The sequence below is a fragment of the Zingiber officinale genome, chromosome 4A, assembly GCF_018446385.1.
Source record: "Zingiber officinale cultivar Zhangliang chromosome 4A, Zo_v1.1, whole genome shotgun sequence".
In the NCBI taxonomy this organism is placed as follows: Eukaryota; Viridiplantae; Streptophyta; class Magnoliopsida; order Zingiberales; family Zingiberaceae; genus Zingiber; species Zingiber officinale.
The window spans coordinates 28597253-28620738 of record NC_055992.1 but is presented as its reverse complement, the minus strand read 5'-3'; the positions used below and the strand labels follow the sequence as shown (position 1 = coordinate 28620738).

Genomic DNA, 23486 nt, shown 5'->3' with positions numbered 1-23486 from the left:
GATAGACATAGGACTACACAAATCAGAATGAACCAGTTCTAACGCATCTTTGGCTCTATACCCCTTGGCCTTAAAAGGTCTCTTGGTCATTTTACCTTCCAAGCAGGATTCACATGTTGGAAAGTTTTCCAACTCTAATGAACCCAAGAGTCCATCGGCTACAAGCCTTTGAATCCTACTTAAGTTAATATGACCAAGCCTTAGATGCCAAAGATATGTTTGGTTCATTTCCGAAGGTTCTTTTCTCTTATTAGAGTTAGAAGATGTGTTATTAATTTCCATATTTTGCTTTGTAGGATAAATTGAATTTAAAGTATATAAATTGCCTACCAATGCACCAGAACAGATAATCACTTTATTTCTCTTTATAACCACATTGTTACTAAAAGAAACTGAATATCCATCCAAATACAGTTTAGAAACTGAAATTAAATTCTTTATAAAACTGGGTACATAAAGACAATTTCTTAAAATCAAATTTCTATTCCTATCAAATGATAAGTAGACATCTCCCACTGCAACAGCCACCACCTTAGTAGCATTGCGCATGTAGACGGTAATCTCTCCTTCAGATAGTCGTCAAGTTTCCTGGAACCCCTGTAAGGAATTGCAGACATGATCAGTGGCTCCCGTATCTATACACCAGGTGCTGGTAGATAACACCGCTAAACATGTTTCAACAACTAGAGCATGAGATATACCTTTATTGTTCTGATTCCTACGAGGACAGTCCGCCTTCTAATGTCCAGACTGCTTACAAATGAAGCACTTGCCCTTCGACTTCTTCATTCCAGCTTTTTGTCTCTGAGGTTTATTCACTCTCTTTGCTGAAAAGACCTATTTCTTCTTCTTCTTGCCTTTCGGCTTAGAAGTAGAACCATTTTCAGCATAGTGAATCTGAGAACTTTGACGAAATATACCTTCTACTGCCTATAGTTCTGTTAGAAGTTCCGCCAACGTATACTCTCTTTTGTTCATATTATAGTTCAGGCGGAACTGCTCAAAACTTCTGGGTAGCGTTTGGAGAATTATATCGACCTGGGTTTCCCCATTGATTTCTCCTCCAAGAACTTGTATTTCGTTCAGATAGGCCATCATTTTGAGGATATGATCCCTTACGGGTGTCCCCTCAGACATGGTGGCTGTCATTAGCTTTCTCATTGCCTCTTGTCTAGCAGTCCGACTCTGGTGCCCAAAGAGTTCTTTGAGATTGTTCATTATATCATAAACTGTTGGTAAATCTTGATACTGATGTTGCAATACATTTGACATTGATGCCAAAATGTAACACCGCGCCCTAAACCCTAAACCCATTTCTTATGATACTCAATCTCCTCTGGGGTAAAGTCACCATCAGGTGCATCAGGGCAAGCCTCAGTCAGTACAAACTTATAGCTTTTAACAGTAAGAACAATGCCCAGGTTTCTTTTCCAATCAATATAATTGGGACCAGTAAGTTTGTTCTATTTCAGTATAATGGCCAGTGGGTTGAAAGTCATCCTAAGAATCACAAAAATAAACTTTGGTCAAGACTCTAAATTTAGAATAATATTGATTCCTCAAACAATACTATTTTAAATTAACCAACACCTCAAATCATCGTGAATATTGCATGCCACGTTAGTGTGGACGTATACAAATTCAACATTTGTAAGAGGAGGGTGTGACCCATTAATTTTATTATCTTGTCATCATAACTTTATGACAAATAAAATTAATAGTTGGTTTCACTTTGGTCACACAAAACAATAGCAGTGACTCTATTGGGGAGGATACTATTTAATGCGTCTAAGTGTATACCATTACTTGATACTAAGTCCATTAAATAGGATTGTGCCCCTTCAGTTGGAGAAGATCACACGCTCCTAAATAATTTCCTATAAGCATCCATAAAAGGAAGTTTGATCTAGTGATCTGCAACAAACCCATCCGTTGTGGAGGGAGGCACTCAGATCTAACACGCAAGCTTGTTGCATCACTTACAAACCAGTAATGGAGACCATGAGATATATTAAAATCCCTCCCCCACTTAGTTATTTAAAAATGAGGATTTTAACCTATGCTAGCATACATCACATGCATACACACACATCACAGTAAATAAAAGCAATAAATATGGAAATCATTTTCCAACTATTATGGCCTTTTTCTGTTACTGTTCTCTATGTGCTCCAACCCTAGCTGCTGCCATCTTTAGCCACCGCCATCGGGTCGAGTTATCATATCTATCTTGCTTCTTATTCCGCTGCGCCTCTGGTGCTCCAAAAGTACCACGTCTCGCAAGAATCCGATCCGCGACAAAAATAAAATTTTACATATATCGATCCTATATTCCACATGGGAATGTACATGTATTCTAGATCGAACAAAAAATAAAATTCTAAAAATAATACAGCTCCTGCTGTATTTTATACATACAATCATGCACACAAATAATGTCCTTGACATGTCCAAGGGTTCAATCACACACAATATCAATAAGCCATAATAGTTGGAGCCTGCAACCAAAGAGTTAGTACATCCTACTACTATCCTGCCTAAATTATGTATGACATGTGCATAACCTATTTAAATTCTAAAAATACACAGAGGCAAACCCTAGCTCTGATACCAATTGTTGGTTAGTCTTAGGAAAACGTACCGGTTCTACTGTACAAAATTTTTTGTACAAGTGTCGAATCTTTCCTTAAATAACCTATTGTGTTCTTTAGAAGTTAAATTAGGAATCGCAGACGGAACTTAACATCATTGATTCCAAATTTAACTTATCTGTTCTTAATGGTTTAGATTTGAATCGCAAGCGGAACTTAACACTATTGATTCAAATCTACCTAAGTTATTAATTTCATAAATATTAATTTCTAAAATTGACTTCCAGGACTGCATGGCGAGGCACATGACCTTCTTGGATATGGGAGCAACCACCACCGCCTAGGCAAAGCCTTTTAAGGAAAGCTAATATTTATTTCCTTAAATAACTCTAGGTTAACCAAAAAGAACAATCAAATCACAAATTCGAAAAAGAAGAAAACACAAACTCGAAAAACTATTTTGAAAAACTAGATCTAATTCTCTTATATTTAGAATTCTTACAAAGAAAATAACTAGTATGATGCGGAAGAAAATTACTAGTTATACCTTCTCTTTGTAAGCTAATGACCTCGAGATCTTCTGCCGTATTCCTCGCCTTGCCTTGGACGTCGTGTGGGCGACGATCCTCCAAGATGAACACCACCCAAAAGAGCTTCTCCTCTTCTTCTAAAATCCGGCCACCACCACCACCAAGGAGAAGAGAGCAAAGGGAAAGGGAGAAGGGAGAGGGTCGGCCACCAAGAGGTCTCCAAGCAAGAGAATAAGAGTTGTGTCTCATGAAGCCCCCTCACCCCTTCTTTTATATTATTTGCCCAAGGCAAATAAAGAAAAACTTTTACAAAAAATAAAATCATCCAAGAGTTTTTCCTTTTCCCTTTTAATTTTTTCCTTTTCTTTCCTCTTGATTGAATCAATCACCAAAATTAATTTTTGTGATGATTTTATATTTTTTATTATGGCCGGCCCCTTGCTTGGGCACCAAACAAGGTGGCCGACCACCTCATTAAGAGGAAAAAGGAATTATTTTTTTTATAAAATTTTACAAGAAAAAACTCTTATAAAATTTTACAAGCTCTCTTTTCTAAAGTAGGAGTTTAAAAAGGAAAGTTTCTAAAAAATTAAAACCATGTTTTAAAATTTAAAAACTCTCTTATAAAATTTCCTTTTTTAACATAATGATAGAAAATTTTAATTTTAAAACTTATCTCCCTTTTTTTCTTAAACCATGAGGATGTTTAAAAAATGAAAGTTTTAAAACTTTTAAAACTCTCTATTAAAACATGTGGTCAAATTCAAATAAGGAAAGTTTTAAAAAATTAAAATCTCTCTTTTAAAACTTATAGTTTTCTTTAAAGAGAAGATTTTAAAAATTCAAAACAACCCTCCTATTTGAATTAATATTGGCCGGCCCCTACAAGCTTGGTCACCAAGCAATAGGGCCGACCCCTATAAGAGGATGTGGCCGGCCATTGCTTGGTCACCAAGCAATGGTCCGGCCCCTTCTTGGACACCAAGAAGAGCCTTACATTTGGATAGACTTGAGGCTATCATGAGGCTACGACAGGGACCTAGAGGAAAAATTAGTTTTGGCCTTCCAATGAGCTTGAGTATCCCGTGTTCGTCCCGAACACACAACTCAAGTTCATCGATAATAACTCATTCCACTAGAGAGTTATTACCGCACTACCGCACCAATCCCAAATTACATTATGGGCTCCTTCTTATCATGAGTGTGTTAGTCTCCCTGTGTTTAAGATTACGAATGCCCACTAATTAAGTTACTGACAACTCACTTAATTAATATCTAGCTCCAAGAGTAGTACCACTCAACTTCATTGTCATGTCGGACTAGGTCCACCTGCAGGATTTAACATGACAATCCTTATGAGCTCCTCTTGGGGACATTCTCAACCTAGATGATTAGGACACATATTCCTTCTATGATCAACAATACACACTATAAGTAATATCATTTCCCAACTTATCGGGCATATTGATTTATCGAGCTAAACCTCACCCTATGATAAGCCAAAGAAATAAATATTAAATATATGTTCTTTTTATTATATTAGGATTAAGAGTACACACTTCCATAATAACTAAGGTCTAGTTCTTTTACTAAGTCAGTACAAAAAGAACTTACCTAAATGGTCCTACTCAATACACTTAAAATGTATCAGTGTAATTTATTAGTTAAGATAAACTAATACTTAATTACACTACGACTATTCTGATGGTTTGTTCCTTTCCATCTTAGTCGTGAGCAACTGTTTATAAATTATAGAGAACCGACAACATGATCTTCTGAGTGTGACACCACACTCCATGTTGTTTACTATATAAATTAATTGAACAATTACATTTAATAAATAAATGCTCATATTGACCAATGTGATTCTTTTATTTCAAAAATAAATGTTTACAAAAGCTAGGCTTTTAGAATACACTCCAACAGGAAAGTTCTAAGTGGTACTTAGGCAAAAGTCCTAGCTGCGGTTAGGTAGGTGGAAAACCCTAGGGGTGGTAACCCTTGGTCATAGGGGGTGGTAACCCTAGGTCATAGGGGGTGGTAACTCTATGCGGAAAGTCTTAGCAGGTCAAGAGCTTCAGGCAAAAGTCCTAGGGGGGGGGGGGATAACCCTAGGTGGAAAGTCCTGGTGTCGCGAACCAGGTGAAAGACTGGATGGGCCGGGAAGCGGAAGTCCAGCAGAAAGTCCGGAAGCTCGAGCGCTGAGCAGAAGTCCAGTCGATCTGGAGGATCACACTAGTAATAGGTAAATATCCTGAGTGGAGTAGGTGAGGACGCGTTCCCCGTAGAGGGAACAGTAGGCGTCAGGTCGACCTAGGGTTTCCGGTTGGAAATCCGAAGTCAGACCCGGACAGTCCGACGATTGTCGATTATATCACTTATAATATGTCTGTGCTAACTTTGTTTTGCAGGGTTTTGTGTTTGGAACTAACACATTTTGCAGGAACAAAGAAGCACATTTTGACCTCGGATGAACAGTGCTTGAGGCGCCTCCATGGGGCTTGGAGGCGCCTCGGGTGCTAGCCGAAGCCAAGTGTCCAGAGAAACTGGAGGCACCTCGGAGGAAGTTGAAGGCGCCTTGGACCAGGCATTGGAGGCGCCTTAGAGCAGCTTGGAGGCGCATTCAAAGGGATAAGGCGCGACCAGATCAAAGCTGATCCACGCGTGCGACTCGGTGGCCTAGAGGCGCCTCGGACAGGCTTGGAGGCGCCTCCAGGATTGTATAAAAGGGGTTTTCGAGCAGCAGCTTAAAAGAACACATTCTAAGCGATCTTTCTGCTACAAACTGCTACCGAGACAATCCCGAAGTGCTGCAATGAGATCCCGACGACCTGAAGCTTCGAAATTACACATTCTTGTTGTCGGTATACTTTCTCATTTCAAGTAGATTGTAATAACTTTGTAACCATTATTCGAGCTTATAGTTGTTGCCCACCGGAAGCGATCAACGATCGCGGGCCTTGGAGTAGGAGTCGCCACAGGCTCCGAATCAAGTAGCTCCTCGTGTCTCTTTGTGTTGCTTTATTTTCTTTTCGTTATTCCGCTGCATTTAATTACTCGTATTTTACGATTCCGAATTGAACAAAATAGCCACGAGCACTATTCACCCCCTCTAGCGCTTCTCAATCCAACAATTGGTATCAGAGTGGGGTCGTGTTGATCTGGTGCAACCACCAATCGCGCAATTTTTTCGTGGTATTTTCAATTTTAACGGAGTCAATTAGAATCTAGCTTAATAGCTACATTCTAATTATTTGTTCGAATTGGTTTTTGCTCGAAGTTGGTGCAACACCACTCAAGCTTGTGATCTTAATTTTATTTCCCGCACTGTTAATCCAAGACCTAGTCTTGGGGCATTTATGTTTTTTTTTCCTTTTTGCATATTATCAATGACCCAACAAGAGGGATTCAGCACCGTTCGTCCCCCTCTCTTCATCGGAGAAGACTTCGGGTACTGGAAGGGACGAATGGAAACCTTCCTCAAGATCCAATTTGATACCTGGATAAATATCAAGACTGGAATACAACTACCAACCGACGAAGATGGCAAGCCGACACCCTGCGAAAAATGGGAACCGACCTTGATCAAGAAGGTGCAAGCCGATGCCAGAGCAACCTGTACTCTTCAGTGCGGACTGACCAAGGAAGAGCTCAACAGAGTTGGACCGTTCTCCAACGCAAAAGAGCTATGGGAGAAACTGATCGAACTCCACGAGGGCACCTCCGACACCAAGGTGAGTAAAAGAGATCTTTTATTTAATAAATTATATAATCTAAAAATGCAAGACGGAGAGACAGCTAGTCAACTCCACACACGCATACAAGACATCCTCAACTCCCTCCATGCGATCGGGCAAAGAGTCAAGAATCGGGACATCATAAGGTACACTCTAAACGCTTTTCCGAGGAGCACATTGTGGGCATCGATGGTAGATGCCTACAAAGTCTCCAAGGACTTATCTTCCATTAGATTAGATGAATTGTTTTCAGAATTCGAACTGCATGAACAGACTAATACATTGCCAACCAAGAAGGGTATTGCTTTGGTTGCAGGTATCAGTCGAACACGTGAACCAAGATCACGACGAAGAACTGAACCGGAGGAGGAAGACGAACCCGACTCAGACGATGAAGATGACGAATTAACCTTCGAGCTCGTGAACCTAGTGAAGAAGCTTTACAAGCAAAGAAAGGCTTCAACAAGAGAGATCTAAAGAAGGCAGTACAATCCAAGGAGGTTCAATCTAGTTCAAAAGTCAAGCTCAAAGTGATTTGCTACGGATGCAACCGGAAAGGGCACATCAAGGCCAACTGCCCTAATAAGAAGGATGCAAAGAAGCAGAGGAAAAAGAAGGTGCTAAAAGTGACATGGGACGAATCTTCCTCAGAAGATGACGAAGACGAACTCGATCAGACGAGTCTACTTGCACTGATGGCCCGGGACCAGATCAACCTGTCCGAGAGCGAGAGTGAGAGCGAGTCGGAAGCTGAGTCCGAGCAAAGCCATGAATCCGTTTCCATTTTCGAAGGGCCAGACCCCGCTGTAAGTGTTCCTCGACTTAATAATTTAGTCAATTACTTATTACACAAATTAGCAAAATCAAATCTTAAAGTCAAGTCACTTCTAAAGGAAGTAGCAGTCCTGAAAGAAGTGACTAACCCCAAAACCTTGCCTGACCCAACTCATACTAGAAATTCAACTCAAGTTCAAAAACTTGAGGAAGAAAACTCCAGTCTGAAAGCTCAAGTTAAGGACTTAAAAAATACATTAGAACGGTTCTCTTTGGGCTCCAAGAAGCTTGCCCTAATTCTTGGGACACAAAGAGCTATTTACAACAAAACTAGGCTAGGTTATAAAACTAAAAGAAAATATAGATCTTACATGTCCTTAGTAAATAGATAAAATAATAAATCAGTCCAAGCATGGGTACCCAAGTCCAACCTGGTTAATCAAGTTGGACTAGGTCAATATTGGGTCCCTAAGGATCAAATACATTACCTCGATAGAGCATATCGAGGCTATAATCCAGGGGGAGCTAGAATAAAAACAATAAAAATAAAAATAAAATAAAATAAAATTAAAATAAAATAAAATTAAAATTAAATAAAATTAAATTAAAAGTCAAATTAAATTAAAATCCAAATTAAAATTAAATTAAATTCAAATTAAATCAAATTAAAATCCAAGGGAAGGCTCCAGAATAGCTGGCACCTCCTAACTTAATCCACCTGATAAGGGTAACCAAGAATAGACTACCCGGCAGGGTAATTAAGGTTAGATTAAAATGTGTTAGGTTTAACTTGACTCACAATACTGGTGAAGTATTGGATGATAGTACGTTGGGGAAACTTAATCATCGCATGTCTAGGAAGATATGGCTTCGACCTTGTGCATTTGGCTAAGTGGAACTGACCGAAGCTACCCTTTATGGATCCTAACCAGTTAGACCAAAGTTTTATATTAAGTTCAATGGGTAGGACTATTTGGAAAACCTCGAAGGCATGATTACTTTAATGATATCCTTGTGACTCACCATAGCCCAGAAGTTTATCCAAAGAATGTCTACTTGTTGAACCCAAAGCTAAACTTGAATCTAACACAAAATTAAACCAAACCCTAAAATTGAACCATAATTCATCTCACAAAAATTATAGGATTCCCTGATTGAAAATTTAGATCGGGTGAGATGACTAAGGAATAGAAATTAAAAGAAAATCAAATTTGAAATTCAAAATTAAATTCGTAATTAAAATTAATTCAAATTCAAATTCAAAATTAAAACTTAATTAAAATATTGTTCAAAAATTTAATCAACTTAAAATATTTTCCAAAAATTTAATTAACTTAAACTATTTTTCAAAAATTTAATTAACTTAAAATATTTTTCAAAAATTTAATCATCCTAATACTTTTCAAAAATTTAATGAACCTAATATTTTTTGAAACTTAATTAACTTAATTTTCTTTCTTAATTAACCTAACCTTTAAAACAAATTAATTTAATATTAAAAAAAAAATTGTGTGACACGTAGGCGCACTGCGGAGGCGCCTCCCACACGAGGGAGGCACCCTTAATCACGGCGGGAAATTTCCCGCCGCCTTAACCAAAGGCGCCTTGGATGGTCTCCAGCACTAGTATACAGTAATCAAGTCAAGTCATCCAACCCTAGTCAATCTAACTGGAACTATTGACTTAACTTGACTAACCAAGTGAAAGCTGTTGTCCTCTAGACAATCAGCTAGTAGCTAGATGGTTAGACCTGTGGCCAAGAAATTAAGTTACTCAACTTGCATATTAGGGCTCTGATACCTTACTAAAATAACTTAGTTAACTTACAATCGAATTAATTCAACTCATGCTTAATTGGACATTAAGGTTAACCTTATTTTACTCCTCTTTGGCCGTTAAGTATTTTGGAATTCATTATTCATTTAAATATTTTTTTCAAACTTTATTAATATCTTTCTTAAAGTTTATTTTTCCCTTTTCAAACTGTTATTTAAAAAAAAACTTGTTCAAAATTAAAAGAATATTAACTATAAAACTATATTTATTTTTCCCCAAAGATTTCACTAAGTTATTTTTTAAAGTAAACTTTTTACTAGCTCTTTAAACTTAGTTGAAAGATAATTATCTCTTTAGCTAAGAGGTTTACATTGAATATTAACTACAAAGCTAAGTGTTTGAAAGGTTCCTTAAATATCTTGTCTTTAAAGCTAAGTGTTTTCTTTAAAAGTTTTTTCCAAAACTTAGTTCAGAAAATCCCTTTTTAAGACTTTTAAGTTTAATGAAAAATCTTTAAATAAAGTATTTAAAAACTTAAGTTTTCAAAATTTTGGCTAAACAGAATTGTTTTGCACTTAAACTATGTTTACTTAGCCAAGTTTTTTTCTACAAAATTTTAAAAGCCAAGTGTTTTAAATGTTATTTTTTTGGCTTTCAACATTCTTACCAAGTTTTTCTACAAATTTTTTTGATATATGGCAAAGGGGGAGAGTAGGACAAAAAATTCAAATTAAGGAAAGTAGGACAAAAATTCAAATTAAGGAGTAGGACAAAAAATTCAAATTAAGGATAAAAGTTCTCTTATTAAGGGGGAGCCTTAACTTTGAATTTTTTAAATTTACCTTAACTTTTATAAAATTTAAAATTTCTTTAGCTTGTACTTAACTTGTTTCTTAAGTATGCTTACGTTTATGCTTAAACTTCCTATTTAAAAGCATGCTTATGTTTATTTATGCATTATGTTTTACTTAACTTTGAATTTGAGTTGCCATAATAAAAAAGGGGGAGATTGTTGGTGCGGGAAGCATTAGACGATCGAACCTAAGTTTTGATAATGGCAAAGAGTTCAAAGTTAAGTCGTTTTGTGATCTAACAAGTTCATGGAGCTTGCAGGAAAGTCCTAAGTGGTACTTAGGCAAAAGTCCTAGCTGCGGTTAGGAAGTTGGAAAACCCTAGGGGGTTGTAACCCTAGGTCATAGGGGGTGGTAACCCTATGCGAAAAGTCTGGGCGGGTCGAGAGCTTAAGGCAAAAGTCCTAGGGGGTAACCCTAGGTGGAAAGTCCTGGTGTCGCGAACCAGGTGAAAGACTGGACGGGTCAGGAAGCAGAAGTCCAGCAGAAAGTCCGGAAGCTTCGAACGCTGAGCAGAAGTCTAGTCGATCTGGAGGATCGCACTGGCAACATGTAAATCTCCTGAGTGGAGTAGGTGAGGACGCGTTCCCCGTAGAGGGAACAGTAAGCGTCGGGTCGACCTAGGGTTTCCGGTTGGAAATCCGAAGTCAGACCCGGACAGTCCAACGACTGTCGATTATATCACTTATAATATGTCTGTGCTAACTTTGTTTTGCAGGATTTTGTGTTTGGGACTAACACATTTTGCAGGAACAAAGAAGCACATTTTGACCTCGGATGAGCAGTGCCCGAGGCGCCTCCATGGGGCTTGGAGGTGACTCGGGTGCTAGCCGAAGCCAGCTGTCCAGAGAAGCTGGAGGCGCCTCGGAGGAAGCTGAAGGCGCCTTGGACCAGGCGTTGGAGGCGCCTTGGAGCAGCTTGGAGGCGCCTTGAAAGGGATAAGGCACGACCAGATCAGAGCTGATCCACGCGTGCGACTCGGCGGCCTGAAGGTGCCTCAGACAGGCTTGGAGGCGCCTCCAGCATTGTATAAAAGGGGTTTTCGAGTAGCAGCTTAAAAGAACACATTCTAAGTGATCTTTCTGCTACCGAGACGATCCCGAAGTGCTGCGACAAGATCCCGACGACCTGAAGCTTCGAAATTACACATTCTTGTTGTCGGTATACTTTCTCATTTCAAGTAGATTGTAATAACTCTGTAACCATTATTCGAGCTTATAGTTGTTGTCCACCGGAAGCGATCAACGATCGCGGGCCTTGGAGTAGGAGTCGCCACAGGCTCCGAACCAAGTAACTCCTCGTGTCTCTTTGTGTTGCTTTATTTTCTTTTCGTTATTCTGCTGCATTTAATTACTCGTATTTTACGATTCTGAATCGAACGAAATAGCCACGAGCGCTATTCACCCCCCTCTAGCACTTCTCGATCCAACACTCAGGGAATAGTTCCCCATTTTTCAGAAATAAGTATCCTTGCACATGGTCGACCGGTCACAAGAACCGTCTGGACTTAGGAGACTTGGTTTCCCATTACTTTATAATCAGGCCTCCAGCATCACACGACATATATCATCGTAGCCCAAAAAATTGAATGTCTTACCATACTCAGTACTCTTCTTTTATATGTACACCTGGTTAGCTGAATATCCTATCGGGATATCTCCCGGGGATCACATTATCAGAGAATCGCAACAATCTATCAGAGAATAACAACCGCTTGTCAGAAAATATTCTTTCGTTATTACATGGGCATTCAATAGAACCTTCCTCAAAGGTGACTCTACATTTTTCATTAGCCGACACATTATGAGAGCATATTCTTTCAACTGCCTCATTGATGGTGCCAATTACAAAAAGGGTATACACGGGTAACGGAAGATTCCTTGAACGGTGACTATATGCCTCCTAGAATACATGTTCCTTTACTGGACAACTTCTGACACCCGACATTCTTTGTCACTTCATAATTGTGGAGGTTATTAGAGGTGGTATATAAAGTGGGAGTCCTCTCCGATGGCACGGTACGGGTTGGAACATATTTTGAATAAGTACACGCTCTACTACACATCTACTATTCGATTTCCTGCTCGGGCATTACACTGACTTGAGCGTCGGAGGGCTTTCGCCAGGGACCCCTTCCCTGGTTTTGGTAAGGATATTTGTTTGCTCTCTCGAGTGTGCGCAGGAAGGATTTTTTGCTTCCATTCGCAACCCCTGCTCCAATCTAAAGTCTTCGTTTAGTTAACTTCACAACCACCTGCTAGGATATGCTTGATGAGGAGTGTGCTAAAAACATGTTTCGTAAACATGTATAGCGGAAGATTTAACGATAAATATACTAATTTATTACATCACACACACACACACACACACTATATGCATTCAAGATACAATCGCACAGACAAGATCATAAAACAAAATGAAATCGAATAACAATTATTCTAGGTATATTTTACGGATGACTTGTAACTAGAAGAGCATCAAACTTTTGTGACATTATCAAACCTTGCCTCTATTTGTATCCACGTCGATCTCTTCAAGACAAGTCCAAGAGAACAAGCTTTGCCTTTGGAAGGTACTAGCCATGAGTGAAGGAGAAGGATCAAGAGAGGAAGAAGAAGCAAAAGGAAGATCTTCTTCCTTGGGTGGCACACGACAACAAGAGGAGACCCTCTTGTTGTGGTCGACGGCAAGAGAGAGAGAGAGAGAGGGAGAGGTGTTGGGTTTATGTTTCTAAAATCTAATCAACCCAATAATGAATTCTCTCTTAATCATATCAATATATAGTCCTCTTTAATGGGATTAATTAGAAAGCCCAAATCCAACCCATTATGCCTTAATAAAAAATTAGCCCATTAACCCTTGGTTCACAACTTAATTAAGTTGGTTCATGGCTAAACTAAATTGGTTCATGATTAATCCAAATAGGGTCCAATTCTTTCATAAGAGTGTGCCCCATCCATGCTTCCGTTTCGACAAATATTTTCATATTTATCTTATGTATGGTTCAACAAAATATTTATCTCTTGATATAAGAATCCTATTCTTTAACTTATTTTATGTCTTTTAGAGACTCGTAGTGCGTGTGACCCAATAGATTTTCGATTTATCTTAATCGCCAATAATTAACTACTTAATTATGGAACCATTATGAGTGATGCCTAGTAGTACACCATGATCCCCAATTAATTGAAAAAATCATAGTTGATCTCAAAATAATTCTAAACCCTTCAGTAGCTATAGTGAGTTGTGCCTCGTTCCTTTCACTCATCTTATATCCACTTAGTTTCGGACATAGTCTATGTGTTTGTCCCCACTAGGCTGACTACATCACATATAGTCCAAGTAATATTTTCTAGTTCTATGAATTCAAATTACTCGTACATGTGCACAAGAGTCTCATACTCTTAACATGTGATGCTTTGGCCAAAAACTTTGAGTAATAATCCTAATGAGTAACCATAGGGTATACATTTTCTTGTAAGTGTTGGAAACCCAAGGTTGTTTTGGTGTGATCAACAAGTTAAGTTAGGTCCTGTGTGTTTCTAACCTTGTGTCTAAGTGTGCAGGAGCTTAGGAACACAGGTAGTCAAGCGGAAGATTGCTCGGGGAGCAAGAGACGCAGCTAGCGTGAAGGTCGGCACGGGGTGCGACTGAGGGATGAAGTCTGCGGATGAGTACGCTGGTGGACGAGAAGGGACACGCGGAAATTTCGAGGGACGAGAAGCCGGAGGGAAGCATGCTCGAGAAGACCGGAAGATGGGTTCGGGTGAGCCCTATTCCGGATGTCAGAGATCACCCAAGCAAGCGGAGCCAGAGTAGAAAGACCCGGCCCAGAGGCGAGCTGAACCGGAGAAGAGAGCACGGACCAAAAGTCAACTGGGCTGACTTTTGGCTACGGGGCGCCCGGAACTGTCCGGGGCGCCCGGAGCAGTCCGGGGCGCCCGGAACCCTTCCGGGCGCCCGGAAGTGACTTTTTCACAGGATCGAGCTTTGACTCGATCCAACCGTTGGGGGATAAATACATGAGCGCATCCATTTCAACATCTTTGTGTTGGTAAAGAATTTCTTATTGTGCATGCTTAATATACTTGCAAAAGAAAAGTGTAGAGTGTTACACTCTCCTTGTATTTTGTATTTGAGATTCAAAGTTAGTGGATTACCCATCAGAAAGGTCCAAAGGGGGTCTTGAAGTAGGAATCGTCAAAAGCTCCAAACTAAATAAATCATGTGTCTTGCTCTCTCTTCTTTCTTACTTAACTGTTTTGATTTCCGATGTCCACTTGTTTTTCAAATTCAAAATAGAAACATTTTTTAAAAACACATGATTCACACCCTCTCACATGCCATCGGTCCTACAAGTGGTATCGAGTCAGGTTCGCTCTAAAATAGTGTAACCACCATTCGAGTAGGGGGTTTTTCTGGTTGCTTTTTCGCTTCATTTTTTCCTTTTCGGCTTTGAGCCTTTTCAACTTAATCTGAATTGGAGCAATCACCTCTTCGGATAAACTTTTCGTTTCGATTTCTTCGAATTACTCAAAATTAGTGCAACACCACTCGAGCTTTCTCTCCGTTCTTTTTTCTCTCCTCACACACCACTTACCCGAGCTGCATGAAGGTACGTCCGAAGCCAAACTCGCTAGACGAGATCTGCTTCGCAATCAGCTCACTAGCCTGCGACTTGGGGAAGACGAGACAGTCGCACATCTGCACTCCAGAATAAAAGAAATCATCACCGGACTCACGAATCTCGGAGAAAAGGTAAGTAACCGAGATTCGCTCAGGTACGCCTTAAATTCATTTCCAAGAAATTCAAAATGGGCATCACTAGTAGATGCTTTTTACATTTCGAAGGACTTAGAAAAAATTTCATTAGAAGAATTTTTTTCAACATTTGAGGTGCATGAGACAAGATGTGTAGGAATGAAGGAGCCCAAGAACAACGTCACCCTCAAAGCTTCGAGAGACGAACCTGAGTCGGAATCTTCTCTCGACGACGAGGAAATGGTAATGATGGTAAGAAGATTCAAGAAACTTTGTAAATCCAGATCTACTAACCATCCGCAGGGGAAGAAGAAAAGGACGATCCGCTGCTATCATTGCGACGAAGAAGGGCACGTCAAGGACAATTGCCCCAAGCTGAAGAGCAAGAACAAGGAAAAGGATAAGAAGCCTATCCAAAAGCGAAAAGCCCTAAAGGCGACGTGGGATGATACGTCGTCGGAGTCGGAAGTCGAGGCATTCTCCGGACTTGCTCTAATGGCAAGTCATCAAAATGACGACTACGAGTCAAGCTCTTCCGAAATGAGCATCGAGAGCATCGATGAAGGGGGAGCGTCGTCAGAAGAAAGCAGCAGTTCAGGGGGAGACACGAAAAACGAACTCGATAAGGTAAGTCAGGTACGTTCTCTTCCTCCCGATAAACTTTATAAATTTGTTAAGTTATTAACTAAAGACTGCTGTAAATTATAAAAAGAAATAAAAAATTTAAAAATAATTTTAGTTAAGTCTTGCCCTCTAGAAGAATTAGATAAATCAAAATTGGAAAATAAAAAATTGAAACTTGAAAATAATGACTTGAAAATTCAAGTAGATAATTTGAAAAACCATGCATGTTCATTTAAAACCAATGGTAGAAGATTTAATAATTTAAATTGGTACTTTAAATATCACCCTGGACAAATTAGGAACATTTCAAGAAAATATATTCCTAAAAACGTTTTAGTTAATCTAGTAGGTTGGAACCTATATTGGGTTCCTAAATCATGCTTAAACTGAATTTTAAAATTAAAATTAGCGCTTTAAGTGAGAAAATTAAACAAAGAATTTCTTTATGAGGCTTTGTCAAGGAAGTGGTTGTTGCTCCAATAACCAAGAAGGCCTCGTGCCTCGCCACGACCTGGAAGCCAAAATATTGAAATAAATGTTTAATTAACTTACTAATGAAGCATTAATACAAGAATTAATTAGTACTTTAAAAAGGGTTATTCAAAGCATTTTATTTCAATTTAGAAATTTACTTACTTAGAAATTTTTAATTACCTAGTCATTTATGTGCTTAAACATTCTCAAAAATCATTCTTTCTTAAGTTAAAAGATTTTCTGAAATTAGAAATTTATGCTCAAATTACTTAGAAATTTTTTTAAGTTAGAAATATTTAAAAAAAAAAAATAAACTTAGATTGTTTCTCTTGGAACCCCATTTTTTTTGTGATCAAAGGGGGAGAATGGAAAGTATAAGTCTAGGGGGAGGTAGATAGATTTAATTTTTTGTCTATCTTTTTTTACTGAGGTAGATAGAGTTATTTTTTTTCCTATCTTTTTGTACTTAAATTGCAAATTAAGTTAAGTTATTTAATTTTATTTAAAGTCTATTTTACCCTAGCTTAACTTGGGTTGATCACACCAAAAAGGGGGAGATTGTTGGAACCCCAAGGTTGTTTTGGTGTGATCAACAAGTTAAGTTAGGTCCTGTGTGTTTCTAACCTTGTGTCTAAGTGTGCAGGAGCTTAGAAACATAGGTAGTCGAGCGGAAGACGCAGCTAGCGAGAAGGACGACAGTCCGAGGGACGAGGTGCTGCGGAAGAGTACACCGGCGGACGAGAAGGAAGTGCGCGCGGTAGTTCCTGTAGGACCGTTAGATTCGATAGAGGGGGGGGGGGTGAATATCGATTCGAAAAACAAGAGTATAGGCGCAGCGGAAAAGTAAAATAGACACAGTTGTTTTACTTCGTTCGGAGCCTGTGACGACTCCTACTCGAAGGCCTGTGGTCCTTGACCACTTTCGTTGGGCAATCACTAGCAATTCGAAATAATGATTACAAAAGAACTGTACAGTGAATGCTAATGAAAACTAAAAACAAAATACCGACAAGAAGGGAAAAGAATGGAGCGTAGTGTCGGAGCTTTGTTGGCGTCGCACTAAACGTTGAGCAGCAAGACCAGCAGCAGAAGAATTCTCAGCTTGATTGATTTTGAAGCTCCTGCCTGGGGCTTCTTTTATATGATGTTCCGGGCGCCTGGATTCCTTCCGGGCGCCTGGAATGTGACGTAGCTGCACAACCCGTGATGCTCCACGTGGCGACGACTCGGTTGGATATAATTTGCATTCCGGGCGCCCGGATCCCTTCCGGGCGCCCGGACCTCCGGGCGCCCGGATCCCCTCCGGGCGCCCTGACCACCTTGTTCCAGAAATCTCCTTTTTCCTGCAAAACAAAGTTAGTCCGAGGCAATATATATCCTGCAAAACAGATTATTAGCACATTTATAATAGTATGAATTAGCATAAGTTAGTATGACTTAGATTCCGTCTTTCCGAGACCGGAATCGAGTCACGATCTCGACTTAGACATCCGAAATGGATCTAAGCTGGATCGACGCCTAATGTCCCCTTCCCGGGAATGCGTCCTCACAGTCACTCCCCTCCAGTGACTTACCTCACTTACCTGCCAGACGTCCGGTCAGCCCGTCGACCCGTCGACCCGTCGACCCGTCGACCCGTCGACCCGTCTGGACTTCTTGCCAAGCGTCCGGTCAGCCCGTCGACCTGGCGTCCGGTCAGCCCGTCGACCCGCTTGGACTTCTTGCACACTCGATCAAAGTGTCAGACAACAACAAGACTAACTTAACCTATTTGTCATTCATCAAAACCTGGGTTAGACCGTTAGTGCTACCTGCACCAACAATCTCCCCCTTTTTGATGGAATGACAACCTGGTTAAGTTAGTGAAAACATATGCAAGAAACAACATGCATTTATGTGGTTTTAAAGTTTGTTAGTTTGTATTTTTAAATTGATTTAGCTAACTTAACCACCTAACCCTCCTCCCCCTTTGGCATTCATCAAAAAAATGAACAAAGGTAAACAATCATAGTGAAGAGTTATTTCTTTCAAAATTTGAAAAAAGTGCAATTTTTGACACCAAGTTAAAAAATAGTCAAGTTGACTTGGGGGAGACAAGTAGTTTTTAAAAGTTAATCAAGTTTAACTCTCAAGCGTGTGGTAATTTTCAAAATAGGTTTTTCAAATTTTTATCTACTTTTTAAAAAGGTAAGTTTTTCAACTTTGATTTTTCAAACTAAAAAAGAAAATTAAGACTAGGGAAATTTGACGATATCCGAATGCACCAATTTGACGACTAGGGAAATTCTAATATGTTCATAATTGTACATGTAGAGATAATCACAAGTTGTGATCTAATCACAAATTCTCAAATGCTATTAATTTTATTACAGATATTCAGTAAATGAGTTTAAGACTATTTAAACATATAATATACACTCAAATAGTGGGTCTATATTTATCAAATAAATAGTAAAATCATAAGGTGATTGCCTTAGGACATTCCTCAAAATCGAACACTTCTACTTGGCTTTATGCCAATCATCACAGTATCCTAAATCATAAGCATGGAGGTGACTCTCAAACTTTCTTTGTGGTAGAGCCTTTGTCAAAGGATCTACTAGGTTTCTTTTAGTGGAAATTTTTTCGAGTTGTATTTATTTCCTACTAATAATCTCCCTAATCAGATGATAGTAGCGAATCATGTGTTTGGATCGTTGATAAGACAGGTTCCTTTGCTTGTGTAATGGCTCCAATATTGTCACAATAAACAGGTAATACTTCAACAGTGGATGGAACCACACCAAGTTCGGTAATGAACTTCTTAATCCAAACTGCTTCCTTTGCTACTTCTAAAATTGTAATGTCACTACAAGAATTTTTGCATTCAACAACACCCAATAGACAACGCTTTTTAATAAAAACGTTGTCGTTCTTTGTTTTACAACGCTTTTAGTGAAAAGCGTTGTCTATGGTATTTACTTTTTACTAAAGACAACGGTTTTTAATGAAGTGTTGTCTTTAGTGTTGTTGTTTATGGTCAAAGACAACATTTTTTTAAAAAACGTTTTTTAAAGTGTTGTGTATGTTTCCCCTAAACTCACTTAAAATAAATTCGCAGCCCTCGCTTTGCTAAACTCTAAACCCTCAACGCGCGCGCGCCTTCTCCTCACCACTCCTCTCCACGAGTTCTCCTCTCCACTCCTCTCCACGAGTGCCTTCTCCTCTCCTTCTCCTCTCCACGAGCGCCTTCTCCTCTCCACGAGCGCCTTCTCCTCTCCTTGTCGCGTGATCTCCTCTGAACCCTAATCTCGACCCAAACTCCTCACGCCGGCCCAACTCCTCCAAGTCGAGATCCCTAATCTCGCATTTCCCCATCTCCTCAATCAAAGTCAGCTTACCCTTCCTAATCCGCCACCATCTCTGACGCCGGCCGACGCCATCTCTGACGGCAGATCTAGCCGCTACCTCTGGACGAAGCCACCGCATCCGCCGCCAGAGCTGCCCCCTTTTCCCTCTGCACGCTGACGCGTTGACGGAGCATCCGCCGCCGGAGCCACAACGGCGCTCCACGGACTTCCTGTTCTCAGCGGCGGCCTGTAGTGTTCTCTTTGATTCTTGGTCCCTCGTTTCTTGCTTTGTTTCGCGTCGCCGTTGCGGCTGGTTGACTTGCAGATCCACGCTGAGGCTTCGATTTTGTCGTTTCTGTTTTTGTCTTCGAATCTTTTAGGCAATGAAGTTTCTGGATTGGTACTTGAAGATTGGCGCGGTATCGGCGCTGATCGGAGCGTCCATGGAGGTATTCATGATCCACACTGGTTTCTGTAAGTCGTCATCCTTCTTTTCGCCCTGTACTGTTCTTATTCATTTATTTGATGTCTTATGTGGTCTTCCTGCGCTTTGCTTTACCCTAGTGGCGAAAATCGTGTAACCTCTCTTGTCCTAAGCTCCTTGTTTTTTCCCCCTCCACAAGGGGAAGTTCCTGCACTATAGGTCTGTGAATCCGGAGAAAGTTATTGTTTGATTTAGTTAAAGTTGTCCTTTTTTATGTTGGTTACAAATTGAATTCCTATGATGAAGGCAATCATGGAATTGGTTTGGGATGGATTGGGAGTAGGGGCGTTAAACTTCTGAAAAGAGGTACATAGTGAGGGTAACTGGGTACACCTCTATCGAATGAATTGACCATTGTTCAGGTTTTGGCAATGCATTCAGGAGCTTACTCTTCCAAACATTTTATATAGCAAAAGGATCGTTATAATTAATTCCTGATGTTTTATTGAATTAGGAAGTTCCTTGGTGGCTTACCTTGTCTTCGCTACTACCTGAAGCAGCGCAGCAGCCGTGGTCGAGGCAAGGCCTAGTCCCAACCAATCTCAGCATCGCCATTCCCAGTAATGCCAGTCCCCCACCTGTTCAATGAAATGTCAATGTGGGAGTTTTACTTACTGATGGCAACTTGGAAATGGTGTTATAGCTTCAAGATCTGGAAGCACTCAATCGACGTGGGCTCAAAAGGTGTGTGATGCCATTAAACATAGCTTGCATTTTCTGCTCATCAATCATCATGCTGATGAAATATCGTCTCTGCAACTTACCTTATAATATGCTTTGGTTGTGAAATCCTTGCTGTTTTACTTCCTTCAAATGTGGTGCTTTTGGTGCATTGAAGAATGGCATTTAGGTTGATGAATCGTTTACATGTTTGTCACATGTGTTGTTCCTAGAAGACCAAATTGTATACCATAGAAAACCATGATAATCGATTAAAATTCAATTTTTATGGCAATTTTTAGAGTACATAACTTCTAGAGTGAAGTGCAATTTTCACTCTTATTGTCATATTTTTATATCAACTTGGCTTTGGCTAGACTTATTTTGTGTTGAATCGACCTTACCTATAGACAATTTTGTGTCTCCATGTGAAGAGTGCAGATTCATTCTTTTCAAGTTTTGTATGATTTAAACTTCACCCATTATTGCTTTTCTTTTGTAATAATGCTTTCAATTTAATTTCTAGTAAATTAGATTAATTCTTTACTTTCAATTAGTTTTATTTACTTTTTAATAGTTTTTTATATCTTAGAATCGTATAAAACAAAATTTGTATCAAATCATATCGAATAATACCACATTCGTATGATTCTCTTCTATTTTAATACACATGTTCGAACTCCTAAATTCCAAAATGTCAAAGCATTCAGGAGGAAGATCTTTTAATATCATCGGTACCACAAACATCAAAACTATGGAAGCTGATTATACCAATAATCTTCCTATTATTTGGTTTGTCAGTGATCTTAATATTTGGTAATATTTGGTCTTTGATGCTCACGACAGAGTTTCAACGCTGCATGATTACCTTGTTCAAGCAGATTGCTCGCTGCCTCAGTAGCTCGCATTTTTAGAGTTCCACAGCTCTTCTTTCTTATGATGATCTTGTTCTTGCAGATTTGTGTTTCCTCTGTGGACCCTTTGGCATTTCCTTCTGCAGTGGAAGCAGGTGCCCAAATGGTTAGGATGCGATGAACTTGACTGGTTTCGATCGGATTGTCTGTCATACCAAACATTAAAATCCTTGTGCTAAATGCAGGTGGAAATTGGAAATTATGATTCTTTCTACGAGATGGGAATTCAGTTTTCCCCTGAACAGGTATATGAATCATGATCGTACTTTTCCTTGCAGTTCCTCGAGTATTTTCAGCTATTTCTATCTCGTCACTATTCTGTGGTGCCATTGTCAGATTCTAAAGCTCACTAGAGAAACTAGAAGGATTCTTCCATCCATTACACTGTCTGTAACCGTGCCACACATGCTTAGTCTCCCTGATCAGGTAGCTCATTTATTTCCTCGTAAACTGAGATTTGTCACTAACACAATCTCTCGTTGTTTTTTGTTCAATTTAAAAAGGTGAAGCTAGCAGAGTTGCTGGAACAGGAAGGTGCTGATATAATCCAAACTGAAGGAGGGAAATACTCAAGTCCATCAAAACCTGGTGTCCTTGGTTTGATCGAGAAGGTAACAACAGTACGAATAAGAAATCTTAGCACACTTGTGATGAAAAATGTGATATTTTTCCTCTTTAAAATGTAGGCCACACCAACGCTAGCAGCTGCATACTCCATTTCCCGAGCAGTTCAGATTCCAGTTATGTGCTCATCTGGATTAAGCGCTGTCACTGCACCTATGGCTTTAACAGCAGGAGCAGCTGGTGTGGTATGCGTTCTTTTGCTTTCTAATCTAATCATTATCTGCTACTAGTGAAAGAAATATAGACTCTTTCAGATTCTCTTGTGTTCTTGATTATCTGCTACTACTTCATTGTCAGAAGTAGTTGAACACTAACACTTGGACGTCAACATTTTTGAGTTGGCTGGACTTAAAGAAGCAATTCCATGCGATGGACACCAACAACAGCGGTTAGTCAATGATGAGGTTTTGTAAAACTTGTGTGTTTGAAAAATTATTGTCATGAAGTTAAGGATAACTTGTATGATACAAATTTAATTTGTGGATCAATATGTATACATTTTGTTTGTATAATATAAAGTTTTATTTATTTGTTAAATAGTCTTATTATAAAAATGATTGTGGTTGTGGATATTTAATTATATGTAAATTTTGAGTATTTTTTTATAATTTTTGCTATTTAATTAAGAAAAACACTATTTTTTATAAATTTAAAAAGACAACGTTTTTAAGTAATAAAAGACAACGCTTAAAAAACAATGTCTTTAAGACCAACCACAACGCTTTTAAAGCGTTGTCTTTGATATGTGCATTTTTACAACAGCATCTATAACAACGCTTTTTAAGAACGAAAAGACAACGCTTAAAAAGCGTTGTCTTTGTGACCAACCACAACGCTTTTAAAGCGTTGTCTTTGATATGACTTTCTACAACACCATCTACAACATCACTTTTTAAGTACATACGACAACGCCAAAAAAGCGTTGTTGTTTAGCTTTTTTCTTGTAGTGTGTATTTCGCTTCATAGGTAGTAGAATCTAGAACATTGTCTTGCTTGGAACTCTAACAACTAACTTCATTTAATATGAATATGAATCCAGACTGAGACTTGGAGTCATCCTTGTCCGTCTGGAAACTACATCCGTATGCCTGTGTATGATCATATTGTTGGGATATGCCCGATGCAGTGTATGTGCTAAAAAAACACGTTTCATAAACATGTACAGGGAAATACTTAATAATAAATAAACTAATCTATTACATCACACACACACCATATGCATGCAGTATATAATCGCGTAGATAAGATCATAAAATAAAATAAAATCGAATAACAATTATTCTAGGTATACTTTACGGATGACCTATAATGAAAAGGACATCAACCTTTTGCGGCATTATCGAACCTTGCCTCTATT

At 39.2% G+C, this 23486-nt stretch overlaps 1 protein-coding gene across 1 annotated transcript; it reads left to right on the top strand.

The window, feature by feature from the left end:
• The first annotated feature begins 21527 nt into the window (after nucleotides 1–21527).
• LOC121972326 (uncharacterized protein ycf23-like) lies at nucleotides 21528–22359 on the top strand. Its single transcript, XM_042524007.1, has 5 exons — nucleotides 21528–21611; nucleotides 21691–21750; nucleotides 21842–21931; nucleotides 22009–22116; nucleotides 22192–22359. Exons 1-5 carry the CDS (start codon nucleotides 21528–21530, stop codon nucleotides 22357–22359), a joined length of 510 nt encoding a protein of 169 aa, XP_042379941.1.
• Nucleotides 22360–23486: the final 1127 nt, after the last annotated feature.

Excerpts from the sequence above, each read along its gene's own strand:
- LOC121972326 (XM_042524007.1), top strand. The coding sequence starts at position 21,528 with ATGATGATCTTGTTCTTGCAGATTTGTGTTTCCTCTGTGGACCCTTTG. Across the intron at positions 21,612-21,690 it reads TGGAAGCAGGTGCCCAAATG|GTGGAAATTGGAAATTATGA; the intron begins GTTAGGATGCGA and ends TGCTAAATGCAG. Across the intron at positions 21,751-21,841 it reads TTCAGTTTTCCCCTGAACAG|ATTCTAAAGCTCACTAGAGA; the intron begins GTATATGAATCA and ends TGCCATTGTCAG.